An 18,135-nucleotide genomic window follows, 5' to 3' on the forward strand; every position below is an offset into this window, starting at 1 on the left:
TTTAAAATTTAAGAAATAGTTTTCTACATTCTCAAAATTTTCAAACTAATCTCCTTACTAAAATTTTTCAATGGGAGTTTATATGATTTTTAATGAAAATTTCGATTGCGTTTGCCATATTAATAAATAATGATTTTTATTTTGATTTTTAAAAATTATTTTAAGAAAAGTATAAACTAAGTTGTGTCTTTTTACACTATTAAAACCATTTTTTATTTTCTCTATCATCTATCATAATATATTTCTCCCATATTATATTAACTTTTTTATCTTTCAAAAAAAAAACTTTTTTCAATAATAATTTCTTCAAACGCTTAAACAAAATTTTAAAATAAAAAAAGGATATTTTTTTTTAAAACTGAATCAATCGGACTCTAAAATTTTGATTTTTCATTAAAAAAAATTGTACCAAAAAAAAAAATTCGGACTCTAAAATTAAAAAAAAAAAGTCAAAAAAAGAATTATGAACATGCAGTCATGGCAGGCAGGGGAGGTCTGCTCTGTCTAGTCTCTACCCACTCCGCAGTCTTACAAATTCCGTAGTTTTGAGCTTCGGTTCACCACGGTCCCACGCTCACACTCTTCCTTCTAATCTTCACGAACCCTAATTGCTCCTTCTCCTCTGTCGTAAATGGGTTGGAATCTCTTCTTTTGGCTTGTAATTTGTTTCCCCTCCAATATTGCTCTTCTCGCTTCAACTTTCTACCAGGTTTCTTATTGCAATTTCTACATCTTATCCTTTTTATCTTGCTTTTTTTGCTGGCATTATTTCTACTAGGTTCAATAAATCAGTTAACTATTATTTATTTAAAAGTGTTGATGTTATTTTGTTTTTCCAATTTTGGGTTTCAGATTTTGATCCTGTCTGATTTGGAAGCTGACTATGTCAACCCATTTGATGCTTCATCTCGGATTAACTACTTCGTGCTTCCTGAGTTCATTGGGCAGGGAGTGTTATGTGCCCTTTGCCTCTTCACTGGCCACTGGGTCATGTTTTTGCTCACTGTTCCTGTTACTTGCTATCATGTCATGCTGTAAGTCAAGTTCTTCTTCTGCCTGTTGTGTTTTATTTTTTTAAATCAAATGAAAGTGTGCAGTATGTTATGACTTATGAGCATGATGTTGGATCTACTTCATTATTTTGAAGTGATGCTTTTGCCGTATATGCATATTAGATCTACTGAGATGTTGTATGGGTGGGTATTAATTGCTACTATAGTAGTTATGGGGAGTTATGCCTATAAGGAATGTGTGCTATAATAGGATGTGTTAGAATGAAAGAGTAGGGAGTGGTTATTTGCAAGTTCTGGATAGAAAACACTTTCTTTAGGAGTCACTTGACTCGGAGACAGCAACTTGGCTGTCTTCATGTGATATGTGTGATTTAGTGAAAGTAACCAACAAATTACGAATTAAATGTTCTACCATTTTGGTCTGACCTGCTGGATTTGAAATGAAGAGGTTTTGGGGCGAGTGAATTGGTCATTCCATCATGACCAGGGAGATTGAATGCATGGATCTGTTAGAGGAAACAAATTGATGGACCGGAGGCCAGAATTGATGTTTGAATTAGCGTGAAAGAAAGGATGGGGGCATGGAGATTACCATGACTGAAAGGCTGTTAGCGGAGTGAGGAAGGTATTGGGCAAACATGTGGATTAGGAGGAGAATGAAAGTTCAAATAGTAAATAGAGAGGTTCTTTTGGGAATGAGCTTGATTCTGACCATCATAACAATCTGGATGAATGTCATATGATAGTCAAGAAGGTAAAATTTGCCGACCTTTAATGGAGAAGACCCAATAGGATGGATCACTGGTTCACAAGAGTAGAAACGTATTTTGAAGTGAAGAATATTTCATAGGAAGTTAAAATTAAATTGTCTAAACTTAAGTAAGCAAGGGTTCAACCATTCACTGGTTCAACTTTTTAAGCGAAACAGAAGATGATCTAACTTGGGAGAAATTGAAGATGGAAATGGAGGCAAGGTCGGAGGCAGACAATATGAAAATCCTTACTAAGAATTAACAGAATTGAAGCAATTGGGAACAGTAGAGGAATATATTGAAGTATTTGAATTCTCTCTCCACTTGTTAATAGGCTGCCTGAGGGACAATATTTGGTAGGTTTACTGCCAGAGATGAAGCACCAATTCATACCTTGAGGCCTCAATCAAGTCATCAAGCCATGCAAATGACTAGAGGTATTGAAGCACAAAAAATTGCATTGTCTTGTGAAGATGGAAGTTACATATGGTGAACATGGAGTGGAGGACTCGAAAGTTTTGTAGGTGGGAATGGATCCTCTCATGTAACATGACTACATGAGAGATCTAAACCATCAAAAATGTTTTTTATTTTTATTTTTATTTTTTAATATATTTTAAATGGATGAGATCTCTCTCATGTGGTCATGTCACATGAGAGGATCTATTCCCTTTGTAGGGTCTGCAAAAAGCAACTCAGGGGTGTGAGAATGGGTGAACAATTTTGTAGCCGCCTCAACCACTTCAAACAAAGACAATAACAGTTTGCGCAGTGGATGAAATCGAACAGGAAACACAAAGCATGTTTCATCTTCTTTGTGGTTTCTAATTGGCGAAAATCAGAAAAAATGAGCTGACAGTCGGCAGAAAAATTAAGGGCATTTGTCTATTAGCTTATAAGGAACTAATGGAGAGAAAAAGTCAAGGTTTCTACTTTAAGAGTGGAGAAAAATTCTACCCATTGCATCAGTGCAGAGAAGCAATTAAAATTGATGATTTTGGTGGATGATGAAACACAAAATCCAGAGGTTAAAATAATTGCAATTGAAGTAGATGAAGAAAAGAGGAAGAGACTTTAGAATGCAATGTATTAGGAGTGTTTGGAGTTCCTAGTGGTGTCTTAACAGAAGTAAACAACGCACTGAAATGGAAGGTTGATTTAATGGAGTATAAATGGTGGTTCTAATGGATAGTGGTGCGAGCTACAACTTCATTAATTCACATGTCTCTTCAGCCTTCAACCTTACGGTGGATAAAATTAAGACATTGGGTGATGTGAGTAGACGCCAAAAGGATTTGTAAGGGTTTATTAATGAAATTAGGAGATATCAATGTTACGATGGATGCTTATTTGTCAGGTTTTGGGTTTTTTGATATCATACCTTGAATTGCATGTCTGGAACACTGAATCAGATAGTGAAATTGCAAGGAAAAGGAAGATTTAAGAGATAAAATAAGAAGTAGTATCTTCCGAATACTGAATGAGTAGTTTTAATAATCTTTTGGAGGGTTCATTAAGAGAAGTTAGGGGACTATTGTGGACAGTAAAGAGTGGGTCTGATGAACAAAAGAATACCCACCTAAATGTGAGCCAGCAGCGGGAGTTAGCTAAAGTGTTAGGAAATTTTCTGTGGTTTTCAAATAATTGGAAGGCCTGCCACCACAAAGAAATGTAACCTGGTGCAGTTCCCGTGAGTGCATGACTTTATAGGTACCCTCATCAATCATCATCACAAAATATAAGAGAGAAAGGCAAGGACAGGAAATGCTCCAGCAAGGTATAATTCTTCAAAGCTCTGTTGCATTTTGCAGTCTGCTGATTTTGGTTAAAAAAACAAGGAATCTTCATGGAAAATATATGTTGATTATAAAGCACTTCATAAAGTTACAGTACAAGATAAATATCTTATGCCTGAGGTAGATGAATTGATAAGCGAATTACATGGGGCTGCTCATTTTTCTAAATTAGGTCTTAATTCTGGCTACCATTAGGTTCGGGTTAAGGTGGAAGATGTGCATAAAACAACTTTTCTAACCCATGAAAGACTTGATGAATTTTTGTTGATGCTTTCTGGGTTGACGAGTGCTCATGCAAGATTGCAACCTTCGAAGCAGTTATGAACAGACTTACAAGTCTCACTGGGGGGATTTGGGCCAGTATTTTTTATGATGTGTTGGTTTATAGAGCAAAATGGGAGACTGATCTACAGAGTTTATCTCAGGTGTTGTTGGTGTCGCAAGTTAGTTTGTGGCGAATCAGAAAAAGTGCAGTTTCAGGCTGGAGCAAATTGAATATTTGGTGCATGTTATATCCGACAAAGGAGTGGCAATAGATCAAGCCAAAGTAAGAAGTGTTTTGGAATGCCCAACTAAAAATATTAAGGGAGTAAGGGGATGTTTACACTTAGCATGCAGTTCCCAAATAATAGCACCAGTCCTGAGTGTGCTCATCTCACTAAAAGTAAGTACGGTGAGATTTGCTCTACCCCCTCTACCACGACAACTATCTTGTCCATGTCCTTGGTATCCACGACCAATCAAATTACTTAAAAAATGCAAAGGAATCAGTTGATGTCTATTTTCTGGTGAAGGGACTCGAATCAACCGATCTATGACTTCTTCCACTGTAGGAATGCTGGAAGTTGTCTAGGTCTGATGTTCCGGACCATTATGGAAGAATATTCGGCCAAAAATGGATTGGAATAAACAAAATCGTGAAAAAACTGCCCCGATGTCATACAACTTAATCGACGAATTGGAACAACTGCTGTTTTCAGCTGCTGTCCCCCCCCCCCCCAAGGGCAGGTTCTGACGCATTACTCACCCGTCTGCCACTGGAAATACCACTTCCCGTCCCAAACATCCATAGTCCATAAAGCCCATTAAGAATAAACACCATAAACACATTATCTACCTTGCCCTGCACCTTTTGAGGGTCACCACTAACCAACACTAGTTTGCGCTCAACAATAGTGGAGTGAGCCTGATTCAAATAAGACTGAAGTCACGACTGGTCATCTGAAGGATTGGGGGCCATCGAACAATCTCATTAAATCTTTGAGTATCATTATCATAAACACTTTGGGCCTGTCTCCAAACATGATGACATGTCTTGTATTGTATGGACGGACCATCAACTTGGAATAAATAGACTGCCATAATAACGGTAATAGTTGATTATTAGCTCATTGCCATTCATTTGTCTCTCTCTTGTCGATGTTAGAGGACTTCTTGAAGAGATGATCAAAATGACATTGACCTAAAATCCATACCTCAAGATCATTATACCAATCCATGTAATTCTTTCTGTTCAACTTCTGGGTAGTGTTGGCAAATATGAGCTTGCAAAGGAAATCAAGCCCCTTTTTGAGGGCTGTCTAGGAGTCAACTTTGGGATTTTTTTGCCATGAGAACAGGTCAAACGTACAAACCAAACTGAATATGTCTCAATCATGAGACCCACAGATCAAAAGTGGTCACACAAATGAGGAAGCTCTGCCGAATAGAACTTGACTAGTGGCATGACAGATATACCACCAAAGGGTGGGTTGTGAGCCCCGTGTGTTAGTGAGCGTTCGTTAGAAAATTGGAGCATGAGGGAATATAGAGGGGGGGGCTATGAGCCTATGACTTCGACGTATCGAGGAGAGACCAATTGGTGGTTTTGAGATAGCTGGTGGTGTTTCTTAGAGGCTCAGACACCCTACAAAGACAGAAAACTGGGTTAGCCCCTTACGGCGTCGGCTAAACACAACTAAGTACCTGAAAGATCTCATACCAACTTGAATTTGAAAGTATTTTGAATTGCTGATGATATGTTACATGGTTGTGTGATGTGCAGTATTTATATACAAGGTTTTGTAGTCAATCCCTAAAGTTTAGGAATTACGCTATCAACTAAGTAGGAAAACTTTGATAACGAGATTACTAAGGAAATATAATCCTAATCAATCATTGAACTATTCATAGAAATAGGGAAGCACTATAATGACCAGGGTTTTAACTATCACTCTGAAACACAAATATCAACCGCAACAAAATAGTACCGCTGGTCAACAATATCGAATGGAACAATATGACGGTGAATCGCACGTCACGACCGCAATAGAGCGGTGTTGCAGACGCCACAGACCTTGACCTAACACCGTTCAGCCGGTACCAGCGTTTGGTAAAATGAAATGAATGCACGTCGTGGTGTGGGGTCAAGTGGAATTGAGTTTCGAGGAGGGGGGGACATTTATTGGGTGGTTTGGAGGGTTTTATATGAACTTCTCTCAGAGTGTCTGTTTGAATAGTCATTGATTTATAAATATTGATATTTGAGAAACTTAAGCATATATAAATTTTATTAAATATATTGGTAGTTACTAGTTTATTCATGTTTTTAACATTTTGAATATAGTCATTTACTTTGAAAGTTGAATATTACACAATAATGAAAAAATATAGATTATTAGATTTTGCACATTATATAAATTATTATAATAAAGTTTGTGCGAAATTGTGAATAAATCAACCGCTACCCACATCCCAGCACACACAATACCCGTAAAGATGAAAACTGTAATGTGCCCGCAATTTAGTACCATGGTAATAACATAAATCTAAACAGTGCGGACTCTGACTTGCTGGAAAAGTTACTGTAACAAATTTACTTGATCAACAATAGGTTATACTGGAAATTTTACTGCTAGCTATCACTTCCTGCCACATGAGCAGATTTATGTGGTCCTTTTAACAGGTTTTTATGCAAATTTTATTACATCGTAACTGGTGCAGTCATTGAAGTAGTAATTAGGAGCCTTTCTATGTTATTTTAGATATACTCATCTTCATTCTCATATATTTGTAATTCTTATTTTATAGATTAAAGTAGAGAAAGGAAAGATATTTGCAAAATTTTAAAATTGAAAATGCAACTTGCTTCAAATATTATTCTCCTGAGCTTCACTGTAAATATAAAGCCATTGTAAACTGGTCATGGAAATAGAATGGAATGAAATGAATGCATGGTGCATACTATCAGTATTAGAATTTTTCTAGAGATGAGGATTTATTCAAGTCTTCATAACAAACATTTTGGTCATATACCTAGTTGATGTGGGATCTTTACGTCCTTCATGCTTAGGGTTGGGCATCTGGAATGAGAAGTTCACAATACTGGATATCTACGAGTGCCCCAATAACAAATCTATAATATACTTAGACACCTTATTAGAATTTTTGGTCTACTCAAGTCCAAAAGCTAGCTCAAGGGGTGAGAGTTGTCCAAGTTTTTGAAAGAAACATACCTAGTCGGTGTCGGATCTTAACGATGACAAAGCTAGTTTCACGTTAACAAATCTTTCAACTTGTGTATCTAAGTTAATGGTGATTCGGCATGATATATATTCAGGAAAGCATATTGCAATGACGAGGAATTGAGTTGTTTCTAATAATTTAGTTGTCTGATGAATTTATGTTTGCACTTTGCACCTATCTTGTTTTGTACTTCCTTTTAGGATTTATCTTATGAACTTGTATGCTCTTTTATCCTGATTATTCCTATCCAACGAATCAGGTATGTGAAAAGACAGCATCTTATTGATGTTACTGAAGTGTTTAGAGTACTTAATGCTGAGAAGAGATTTCGGATAGCCAAACTTGTTTTGTACTTAACAGTCCTCATCGTCACTATCTTCAGGTTCGTTGCACTCATAAAATAACCAATGCTTAACTGATGTGCCTTAGATTGTGCTTACTGCTTATAATTGTGTCTGTTTCTTTTTCTAATTAAGGTCTTCCATTAGGCTTCTTGCTGCAGGAAGACTAAAATTATACAATTCGAGGTTTGAAGAATTAGACATTCGGGTGAATACTCTAGGATTCTAGGAAAATTTTGTAATCCTCCCAAAAACATTTACTCTACAATTTTCTTTTGTATATTAGTATTTTTCTTATTATGAAATTAACCATTTTAGCTACCTTAGATGGTCCAGTAAATAAAAATTCTTGACTAGTCCCACACTCCCACTCCTACAATGGTTTCCCTCCCGAATTCTTTTGTTGTCCAATAATGAATTAAATTAATGAATTTCTTACAAGTGACCTTGATTCTGTGATATTCTTAGGTTTTGTGATTGCATTTGGTTTCTAGTTGTATTTGCGTATAAATAAGCATACATGTATCTGAATGCTTGTGTTCTTCTATTTTCATGCATTATATGACCTAATAAAATGTTCAAGATATCTTTTCCTCTAAAATTTTAAAATTATAGCGCAGCTTGCAAGTTAAAAGTTTTACGTCATTTAAGGGATGAAAGGTTACAGATTTAGTACATATTAATAGAATCTTATTCTTTTAAAATAATTATTAAATTGAGATATTACTAATTTGTAACTTGCTTTTGCAAATATTACTTCTTCAAACTTAAATGTGATTAGCTATAACTAGAATGCATTTTGGAAGGGTGAGTATTGTTGTTAGAAATAATGTAAGTAGGGACATCCGGTAGTTGTAATTAGGTACGTACTTTGATATCATGTATGGAAAATGATTTGTAGACATACGCATAGTACAAACATCCGGAGTGAGAATTGAGAAAGAAAGAGAAGAGAGAGAAGTAAATGATGTGATATATGATAGAAGAGAGAGATAGAGAGAAAGATGGTGTCTATTGGATGTCTCAATATTTATATGTCTGAGTATCATTACTCATCATGTATTTATGACAAGTATTGTTATATGTGATTCTGTTAGACACGCTCAGCTAGTGAGAGTTGGTTATTTAGTGGGTGGGTTAGTGTGTGAGGCATGTTGCCTATAAATAGAGAGTTTAGGGTGAGTATTGATATCTTTTGGATCATTTGGGGTTTGAGACTTGGGGAGAGTGACTGGGTCTCTCCAATTACTCAGCAACCTTGCACCTCTTCCACATTCAATATATCCAGTTCCTATCAGATTCCCGGTGGACCCACTGCCCATTAGTACAACTTTTTCTTCAGAAACTGTGCCTCATCTTCGGTGTACGGCTCCCGTCCCTGCCGTGCCTTTATTCTGACAGTTCCTCACTTTTGCGGCCGCCGTTGCTGTTTTCAGGCAACCACTGCCGCTGCCCTCCACCGTCAGCCACCAGCCCACCACACACGCTGTTGCTTCATCGGCGCGTCAGATTCATGCGCCTTGCCTCCACCGGCACATGGCGGTGCATGGTTGCTCCTATCAGGCAGACACACTTCTTTAACCATCCTTTTCCTATAAGTATCTTGAATTCTTGTCATCTGCATTATGGTGAATTGGTGATTAGAGAGATGAATGGCCAGGCGGTACCTTGGATGATTTAACTTTAGTTGTGTTTGGTACTTGATGTGGGGACTTAAATGTGTCCTTGACAAGAGATGTTATCTGTCCCATTCGTTGAAATCTGTCATTTGATATCCTAATCTTTGTAATGTCATGTCATCTGTCATGGCTGGGTAATTTAGTCTACTAATGTCGTTAAAACCTTTTAAGTATAGTGCAGGGGCATATTGGTGTATATCAAATTTGCCTTTATTATGAGGTTGAAAAAAGCCTTTAGCATGTTGCACTATCCATTCTGTAATCATGTTTCTTGAACAAACCTCTTCCCCCCTTCACAAACAAATTGGTCTACTATTATATACATCAATGTCTAGATTGCATAGACACAACTTGCCTGAAATAAACTGTTTCAGACACAATTAGGGACTCATGTTGTGGGCTCCAAAACACTTGCATTTATGTCTTAAAATGAAAAACTTGGTCCCCATGAGACACTTGACATGGTATTGTTATGGAACATGTACCTAGTGTGAGTGGGTTCAAACACTGCAATGCACTCTGCTCCCTTTCCCATATCCTTTCTCCGTCCCCCTCCCTTTGGAGTGCTCTGTGAGCTTCTTCCTGGACCAAACTTTGCAATAGTTTCTTTCTTCCTTGAATCCCGATAGAAAAAAATAGAACCTGGAATTCTCTTTCACTCAGTACTACCCACATGAAAAATTTGTATTTACACTCATTTTCCTAAATGGATTTTTGTTATAATCATGCTACTAACATAGAGGAAAGACAAGATAGCATATTGTATTAATCAAAATAAGTTTTAAAAAATGCCTTCTCCCTCTAGGTAGGGAATGATCAAAGCAAGAAAAGTATATTTTTTTATTGCTCCTATTATGACCAAAGCAAGTAAAAACTTTAGGATTTCCTTAACAGAAGAAAAAAAGTAAAGATTTTATTTTTCTTCCACATGTTCAACTCTCTGCTTCATGAATTTTGACTCCTCTAATCCCAGTCCTCACTTTAGAGGGAAAAAAATGAGAAACCCCTACCAACAATTGCAATGAAATCCTTTGGCCGTCCGGTGAAGTCGGCCCCAAAGATTTAGTGACAAAATAATCTCCTATTGTAAATCATGTCTTATGCCAAACCATTTCAATCGAAATCTTCCTTTGTAGTTTTGCATATGGTTTTTCTTGGTCTCCCTCTACTTCTAACTCTTGGACCACCCGTTATTTGGTCAATTGGTCTCCTCTCCTTACCAAGGCTTTACAGATCTTCTCTGTAAGGCATTCACTCCAATTCTATCTTGCAATATGATTCCACTATCCATCGTAACATTTTCATCTCTAAGCTAGATTTAGGTATGTGTGACTTTTGGTATGATATGCTTTCCAATTTTCACCTCTAAGCTAGATTTAGGGTGCATCCTGGTAAACTTACATTTCATTCTCTGTTTTATATCTACTAAAATGTAAACCATGACTTTGCAAAGCTCGTCTCATATTTAGCTTTTCCATCTGTTTCTTCTCTAGATTTTCTGACTATCTTATCTTTGAAAAGCATGCTTTGTGGCATTGACCCTTGGACATATTTAGTAAGCATATCCATGATAAAATTAAAAAGATAGTGACTCCAAATTAACCCTTGGTGCAGTCTTATGAATATAAGAGAAGTCTTTTGTTGTCCCAGCCTTTGTTCACACACTAGTCCTTTAGTGAGAGATATCAACCATTGATAAGACAATAATCATGGTATAAATTCACATGCATAACATTATGGATTTGTTAAACTTGATTTTTTTACCTCTCCCTCTAAGTAAAATCCTATAGTTAAAAGGAGCCAAATTTGGGATTCATCTATCAGTAGTTGACTTGAACTCTTACCATCATATTAATTTCTTTAATGAACAGATGCTCTCTTTTTAGTATAAGTGTTTGAGGGAGGTCACTGAAGATGGTTAAAACATTATAAACATATTTTTCTTATAAGTAATTAGAGACTAAGCATATCTTGAAATGCATCCGTGACTTCGAGACTTGAATATTTTCCTCCCTTTTCTCGTGTATGATGTTTTATAATGTCCGTTCCTTATGAAAATGATAATGTCTTTCTTCTTATGTCTGAAATATTCTATGATTATTCTTGTAAGTTTCATTCTTCCTTGATAATTATTGATAACTCCTTCAAGGAACCCGAAGGCCAATGTTTCTACCAACTTTCTATTTGCAGGCTTACATTAATCGCTGTCTTCTATTTAGGCATTGAGGATGATGATGACCTGGGAAACCTTTGGTAACCCACAACATATGCAATATGGCTACCAATGTGTATGTTCACCCTTATTTTAAGGGTTGTTGCGAGTGTCCCCTTTTTTGTGGGAATTTGTGATTTGATCTGTATCATCATTAGGTTTAGAACTTAGATCAGCTGGTCATAGAAATAGAAATCGCTGTCACTAATTTCACTGAAAGATTGCAAACTCGTGTATCCCCATTGTTTGATATATAATTTCACTTGAAGTAGCTTGTCCACTGAATTTTACGGTTAACAATGATGGAGATATTTACTGACAGATAATTTTAATGGTTGATATTATTTGGATGTTCAGAGCATGCGTGCTGAGCTGATCTTAATGGTGCTTATTTCAGATGATTGTGCATATTTAGTTCAAAGAGTGCTTCGCATGCATGTTATTTGCAAACTCCATTTTGATAATGTGATGATTTTGAGCATTAATTTGATCTCCTAATGCTATTTTTTTTTACATGAAAGTTGTCGGAACGTTATTTCTTTAATAAACAGATGCTCTCTTTATTTCTGTCCTGTTATTTGCTCGCCAACTAGTCAGTAGAAGGTACATTATTTTTTATGTTGGGCTGGAAAGACTTCTCTATAAATTGGTTTTTGGGAGTTCAAATTCATATGAACATTTTCAAGGATGTTTTGGTTGAGGCTGACGGGAAATGTGCATTATCAGATAAGGAAGCTAAGGGCCATAAGTGGGCACTCTTGTTCCTTTTGCATAGGTTGGTTCTATTTCAGGTCAGGTTTGGGCGCTCTTATTTTGGGTTTTCAATGTGAGTAAGGGCTTGTTGGTGTGGTTATGGGATATGTGGTTTTGTGATGCTTTTACTTCCTGGGCTGTGGACTTGTGGTGGCTTTGCCGTTGCTCTAATTTCGTTGTCTGGTATGTTGGTCCAGCCGTTGGTCATTCGGGCGTGGCTCGCTCGCTCCTAAAGTTTAGGACGTGTCATTGCTATCGCGCTCGGAAGTAGGGTTCGGATATGTTGTTTTCATCTTTCGTCGATGTCTCGTGCTAATTCGTGCTCCCTCCAATGTTGAGATGAGGCTCCGTTTTTGTTGGGTTTGCGAGGCTTTCTACTCGTCACTACTAGGTCCCCGACGGATGTCTCTTCTTGTTGGTCATTTAATGCTTGATCAGGGGTTTAGCCTTTGTGGTTGTTGCTCTAGGTTTGCCTTGCTATTATTGCAAGGACGTTTTAAGTTGCTGCCTTGTATTACTTTATGGGGTGAGTTTGGTTTTAGGTTGTGCTATGTTAGTATTGGGGGGTCTTAACTCACATTGTTATGTGTTGACTGTAAAATCGATCATTTTCCATCTAATAAAAACTTCTTTTGTTTTCAAAAAAAAAATTACATGTAACATATCGTGTGCAGTTTCAGAATGTCAAAGCTAGATACAGAACCTTGATGTTGAAATGCAGGAAACTGATTTTATTTTTTATCAAAAAACAGGGATATTACATAGATGATTGTAATGAAAGGTCTAGCTAGGGGACTATATAGTTCCCTGGTTAGTTTAGATAAGGAGTTTATACAGTCCCCTGAAAATGGGAAGAGGAAGAGAAGCAGAGATTTGGAGGAGAGGAGGGAGTAAGTTCATGTGTGGTGGTTAATGGTGAGTGCAGGATGAGTGGGTACGGTGGCTCACCGGAAACAATGGTCGGAGAAAGTGTGGTTGGTGGGAGGAGGAAGTATAGGAAAATGAGAGAATAACTAAATTTGATGGAAGAAATCTTTTAGGGACTAAAACAGATATAAAAAGTCCTCATGTACCGCTTACGTAAACTGGTTACTAGAAATAAAAATGCCGGTCGCAAGTCAAATAATATATATATACATATATATATAGGGGATGTATCATATGAGAAAGCCTCTCTTATGTGTGAAAGATGAGAATGATTTACAGCCTTTAGATCACAATGAACGAATGAGATCAAAGCAACTAATTAAATGAGTCACGTGCCTGCTCTTCATCCTTGAAAAAATATTCCCGAATTCGTCTATGTTGAACCATCATCAAACCACCACATTCTCCGTTCTTCACCTGTTCATCTCAGAAATAGCTGTTGCAGCGGTTCTTCACTGGTGAACTAGAACCTTGTTCATCATTGCTGCAGCAATTGTCCAGTTCCAGAGCCAAATCAATTGTTGCAGCAATTGTCCAATTCCAGAGCCAAATCTATTTTTTGTAAATTTCTCAAATTTGTAGGACTTGTAGAATCAATTGCTCTGGGCATAAGAAATCAACCTGAAATTGGAGGATTAGGAAAAAGATTGAATGTCATGCCGTGATTGGTAATTTAGGAAAATAGGGCACCGTTCAGAGCACAAGTATTAGGGAGGGAAGGAAGGAAAACGGTGCAGTGGAATGAACTTGAATAATCTCCCCACCAGTCTTGGGTTCAAACCCTTCTCACACCATTTAATTTTTATTTTTGGACAAAATAGATTATAAAAAAGGAAAGTGCTCCATGATTACCTGCAAGTGAAGTTGAAGCATATGAAACAGTGACTGAGTGAGTTGTCCATCGAAGATGGTGATATCCCAATGCCAGTGACCACTATAATGGAAGACCCTACTTGGCGTGAAAGCCCTCATGTTACTTTTCTACCATTGTGTGCTACTCGAAGCTTCCAACTTACCCGTGAGTTAGGTTACCAATCTCATCGTTTCTCAATTAGAATTTTAACCTAGCTCAGGGTATGTTAGAAGATTCGAGCAACACACGATTAATGGTGGCAAAGAAGAAGAAACCCTTTGGATAACCCTCTTGAGACTAATTTTCTCATATCTCATTATTTTTGTGATGCTTTTCTTTGCTCTTTACATTTAGCACAACAAGTAGTGAAATTAAGACTATGCTTTCTCCTTATAAACTCCTCTTGGAATAGCTTTTAACTTCAGATTTTCAAAGTCAAAAAGATAATTAAAGCTTTAGTTAATTGTTTTTGACTAAATAAGAGAAAACCATTAATGTCACATCCATAACGCCAAAAGCTGAATCAGAAAGGTAAGAACAATACTATTGTCTCCGAATTTCCTCCGATAAATCTCCGAATTTAAATGCTTAATTAATGAATTTTTTTTGACTTTATGCTATTTTCAAAACTATCATTTATACAAAGTTAATAGCATGACAACGTTACTTTCATCTACTAAGCTGTGACTACTTTTCGACTTTTTTCACAATTTTAATCTTAAAAAACCTCATTCTCCCTACCACCAAGAGACCAGCTACTGAAGCTCCATCATCAAAACTCCCTTACACGCTTCTCTAGAAAACTTTCCAAGAGGTCACCCATCCCAATATAGCTCCAAGACAAGCACGCTTACCCTTGAAGTTCTTAAGAGTTGGGCTCCCGAAAAGAAGATGAATTTTGTTGTTTTAAGTAGTACCAATCAAATTGTATAGTCTCATACATATACAATCTCGGAATATCTCTTGCTCGAGTACGAGATCGGTTCATTCATGTGTCCCTCTGCCTAAAATTATGCCAGGAGCCGCTCCTTGTCTGTGCCTTGCTGCACCAGTGATCACTTCCTGCCCTCATCGGCCCTAGGTATCACATTCCCACCAACTTCCGCTTGGTTCGTCCCCGAACCACACCGTACTGGGAGAGGTTGGCTCTGATACCATTTGTAACATCCCGATCTGACGACTGACATCACGATAACAACACGATTCTTTTCAGTGCACTTTGTCCTTACTTACACGCTCCACGAGAAAACTTCCCAGGAGGTCACCCATCCCAATATTGCTCCAAGACAAGCACACTTAACCTTGGAGTTCTTTTGAGTTGGGCTCCCGAAAACAAGAAGCCCAACTCATAAGAACTCCAAGGTTAAGTGTTTTTTCCTTGGAGCAATATTGGGATGGGTGACCTCCTAGGAAGTTTTCCCGGGTGTAAGACCCAAGATTTTAGAATTAAATAAATAATTAATTCCCAACTCACGCATAGGATTTTGTGTAAGCGTAAGGGGAACTTGACTTATGTTTAATGTTTGGATTAGCATTATGAAGAAGAAAGTTCAGGAAATGGTTAAGAATAGTTCTATAGTCGCTATAGGTTATAGCACGAGTTTCATTCACTTCCGCCTTAGGGCGAAAACGTTAGCAAAGGGCTAATTTGCGTTTAAAGCACTGTAGAAACGATATTCAAAAATATTCAGAAGAATATAAGAATTTCTCTTATTCTTTTTCACGACAAGTGTTTCGACACGAAACCCTGGAATGTACGAATGATCGATTTCGATTCTCGGAGGTTTGCCGAAACTGAATCCCTGATAGCTCAAGAACCTTAATGTAAACTATCGATGAAGAATTTTTTCTATTCGGAGCTTCAAATGAAGATTCCACACGCGTATACCCATTTCTTTCGATGTTTCCAATCTTTCTTCAGAAGGAAGTTTTCTCATCTGACATCAACTTGAAAAAGTAACTTTTCGGGTTAAATCGATTAACACCGTTAGCGAGTCGTTTGCTTAAATTCAAAGAAACCTGTTTCGAGTTCTGAAACTCTGTCGCCGGATTTTAACTTATAATTCACAGAGGAATGTGCAGGAAAAATAGGAATCGCGAAATATTCATTTTCCCTCGTTTTCCATTTCCTATAAATAGCTTGGAAAAAAATCAAAAAAAAAAACATCACCACCAACACACACAACCCGCGGCCAAGGAGGAGAGAAAGGGAGGAGAGCTTTTCGCCGATTCCTGTCTGATCTTCGCATTGTTCGTTGCTACGCGTAGGCCTCGAGTTACTAATGCTTTTCCTTACCTCTGATCGTAAATTCTGTCGCTTTTCTCTATGTCTTTTTGTGCTCAAAGTTTTGAGCTTTTTGTAAAACTGTCCGAATAACTTGATTTCTCTGTCTAAACTTATTCCCTGCATGCCCAAGAGCATGTTTAGCGGATTACATTTCGCCGAATCTCGCCGAATCGCCGCAGAACTTCAATTCTGCTCAAAAACCCATTTTTATGCTGAGGTACCGCTTTTTGAATCAAAAACTCTCGAATGAGCTTAGCGTCAGTAGGATTAGTTGTCATAAACGTCGTGGGTTTCAACCTCATCCAATTTATTTTTCATATTTCGACTTTGAGTTTCCGAGCTAAAAATCTTGACCAAAATACCCTTGTTCTAGTTTTCGATCCGATAATTTTTCTGAGAGTTTCCCTGGCCTAGATATTGCCTAAGAATACCTAGGAATTGATTTAGATCGAAGAAAAAGTTCAGAAACCCTATTTTCTAAAGTGGCCGAAACTTAGTGTTATAATACCTTGTCTAAAAATAATTTTTGGATCTGTATGGCCTGAGTTATAGCGTAGCTCTTTCGATTGTCGAAATTTTAGCTTTGGTTTCGTGTCATTCCGAGTTCTGTAGCTCAACTTATGCGCGTTTTAGCAAATGAAGTTATGTTGGTAATTTGTGCCTAAATAGGAACTCTGAAGCTTTAAAAGCTTTCTTTCCGGTTTCGATTAGTGTTATTAGATAGTGTTGTTTCTAGTGGGGCTTGTGTTGACGATTGTGTTTCCTTGTTCTAGGTTCACAATTTTCATGCACAACTTCTACTCACGAAGGTAAGGGTAACTCGGTTTTAGAGTGACTTTGAGTCTTGCATGCTTTTATCGCACTGCATGCATTTGAGATGAAGATGTTTATATTGATTGACATTGGATTATGATTATTGTGCTGAACTGGGAAAATGTTTTCTGGAGGCTTCGACCGAGTGAACTTATTGAGACGTGTGTCTCCGTTTTCTGAGAGGCTTCGGCCGTTTACTGGTTTCTGTCATTACTGCTTTCTAGTGGATTGGACATGGTTATGTTTTACAGCACTGAATTATTATTTCATCGCTCAGTAGAGCTTGATGTGTTTGTGTGAATGTTGTGATTATGAATAACATGTGGTTACTCTGAATTGACTATTGGATTGGGAGTTGTTGTCTGACTTGGCATATAAGGCTTAAGGTGAAAGTGGCGATGAGGAGGTGTGGTCCTATCATTGTCCCGCCCTGTGTGGTGATATAAGAGGCGATGAGGAGGTGTGGTCCTATCATTGTCCCGTCCATTGTGACGCTAAGTGGCGATCCGGAGGTGTGGTCCTATGATTGTCCCGTCTTGTGAGACGCTATAAGAGGCGATGAGGAGGTGTGGTCCTATCATTGTCCCATCTTGAGAGACGATTTTGATCGATCCATTTTGATAGCAGCATATAGTTGCATTCTAGAGCACTAACATTTGAACTTGTCGATATCTGATCTGACTTGTTGAGGTTATTGTTATATGTTTTAAATCTATGTTATTACGTTGTTGATATCTGATTAAGTTTAAGTTGTTGGTATTTGATTTGATGTTATATGGTTGAGGTTCTTGATATCTGATTTGATTTCATGTTGTTGGATATATGTCGTCATCTATCTTGAAATAAATTGCTAGTTTATGTGCCATGAAATGCACTTAAATCTGAATAGCATGCTTTTCCTTTTTTTACGTGATATTTGCATGGAGTTAACCCTTTCTATTTGCTACTTGTTGTTTGGGCGCTTAACGCTATTAGGCGATGGACATCCTTCCGCCAAAGCTTAGCTGCTCGAGTTGGAGATCAGGTTGTAGGCGGTGGAGTAGAGGTGTAAGAAGTAGCTTTGCTTCTCTTGTTGTGGACTATGTTTGAGTCTCCTTTTCTATATGAGAACTCTGTTATTACTGCCTTGCTTCCGCCACTGTTAAAGTGCGCATGTTTATTCTGAACCTTACTTATGGTATTGTAAACTATTATTATTGTATATT

At 37.4% G+C, this 18,135-nt stretch overlaps 1 protein-coding gene across 4 annotated transcripts; it reads left to right on the forward strand.

Moving 5' to 3' along the window:
- Window positions 1–462: 462 nt before the first annotated feature.
- LOC130717874 (protein cornichon homolog 1) lies at window positions 463–18,043 on the forward strand. Of its 4 annotated transcripts, none has more exons than XM_057568256.1 (4): window positions 463–709; window positions 853–1,034; window positions 7,325–7,447; window positions 7,542–8,037. In XM_057568256.1, exons 1-4 carry the CDS (start codon window positions 632–634, stop codon window positions 7,633–7,635), a joined length of 477 nt encoding a protein of 158 aa, XP_057424239.1. In that variant the 5' UTR covers window positions 463–631; the 3' UTR covers window positions 7,636–8,037. The 4 variants fall into 4 exon arrangements, with proteins under 4 accessions (XP_057424239.1, XP_057424241.1, XP_057424240.1 ...); XM_057568258.1 differs by lacking the exon at window positions 7,542–8,037 and adding an exon at window positions 17,906–18,043 and having other exon boundaries at window positions 464–709; XM_057568257.1 differs by having other exon boundaries at window positions 464–709; window positions 7,554–8,031.
- The last annotated feature ends 92 nt before the right edge of the window (window positions 18,044–18,135 follow it).

The sequence above is a fragment of the Lotus japonicus genome, chromosome 5 (assembly GCF_012489685.1).
Source record: "Lotus japonicus ecotype B-129 chromosome 5, LjGifu_v1.2".
Taxonomy (NCBI): domain Eukaryota; kingdom Viridiplantae; phylum Streptophyta; class Magnoliopsida; order Fabales; family Fabaceae; genus Lotus; species Lotus japonicus.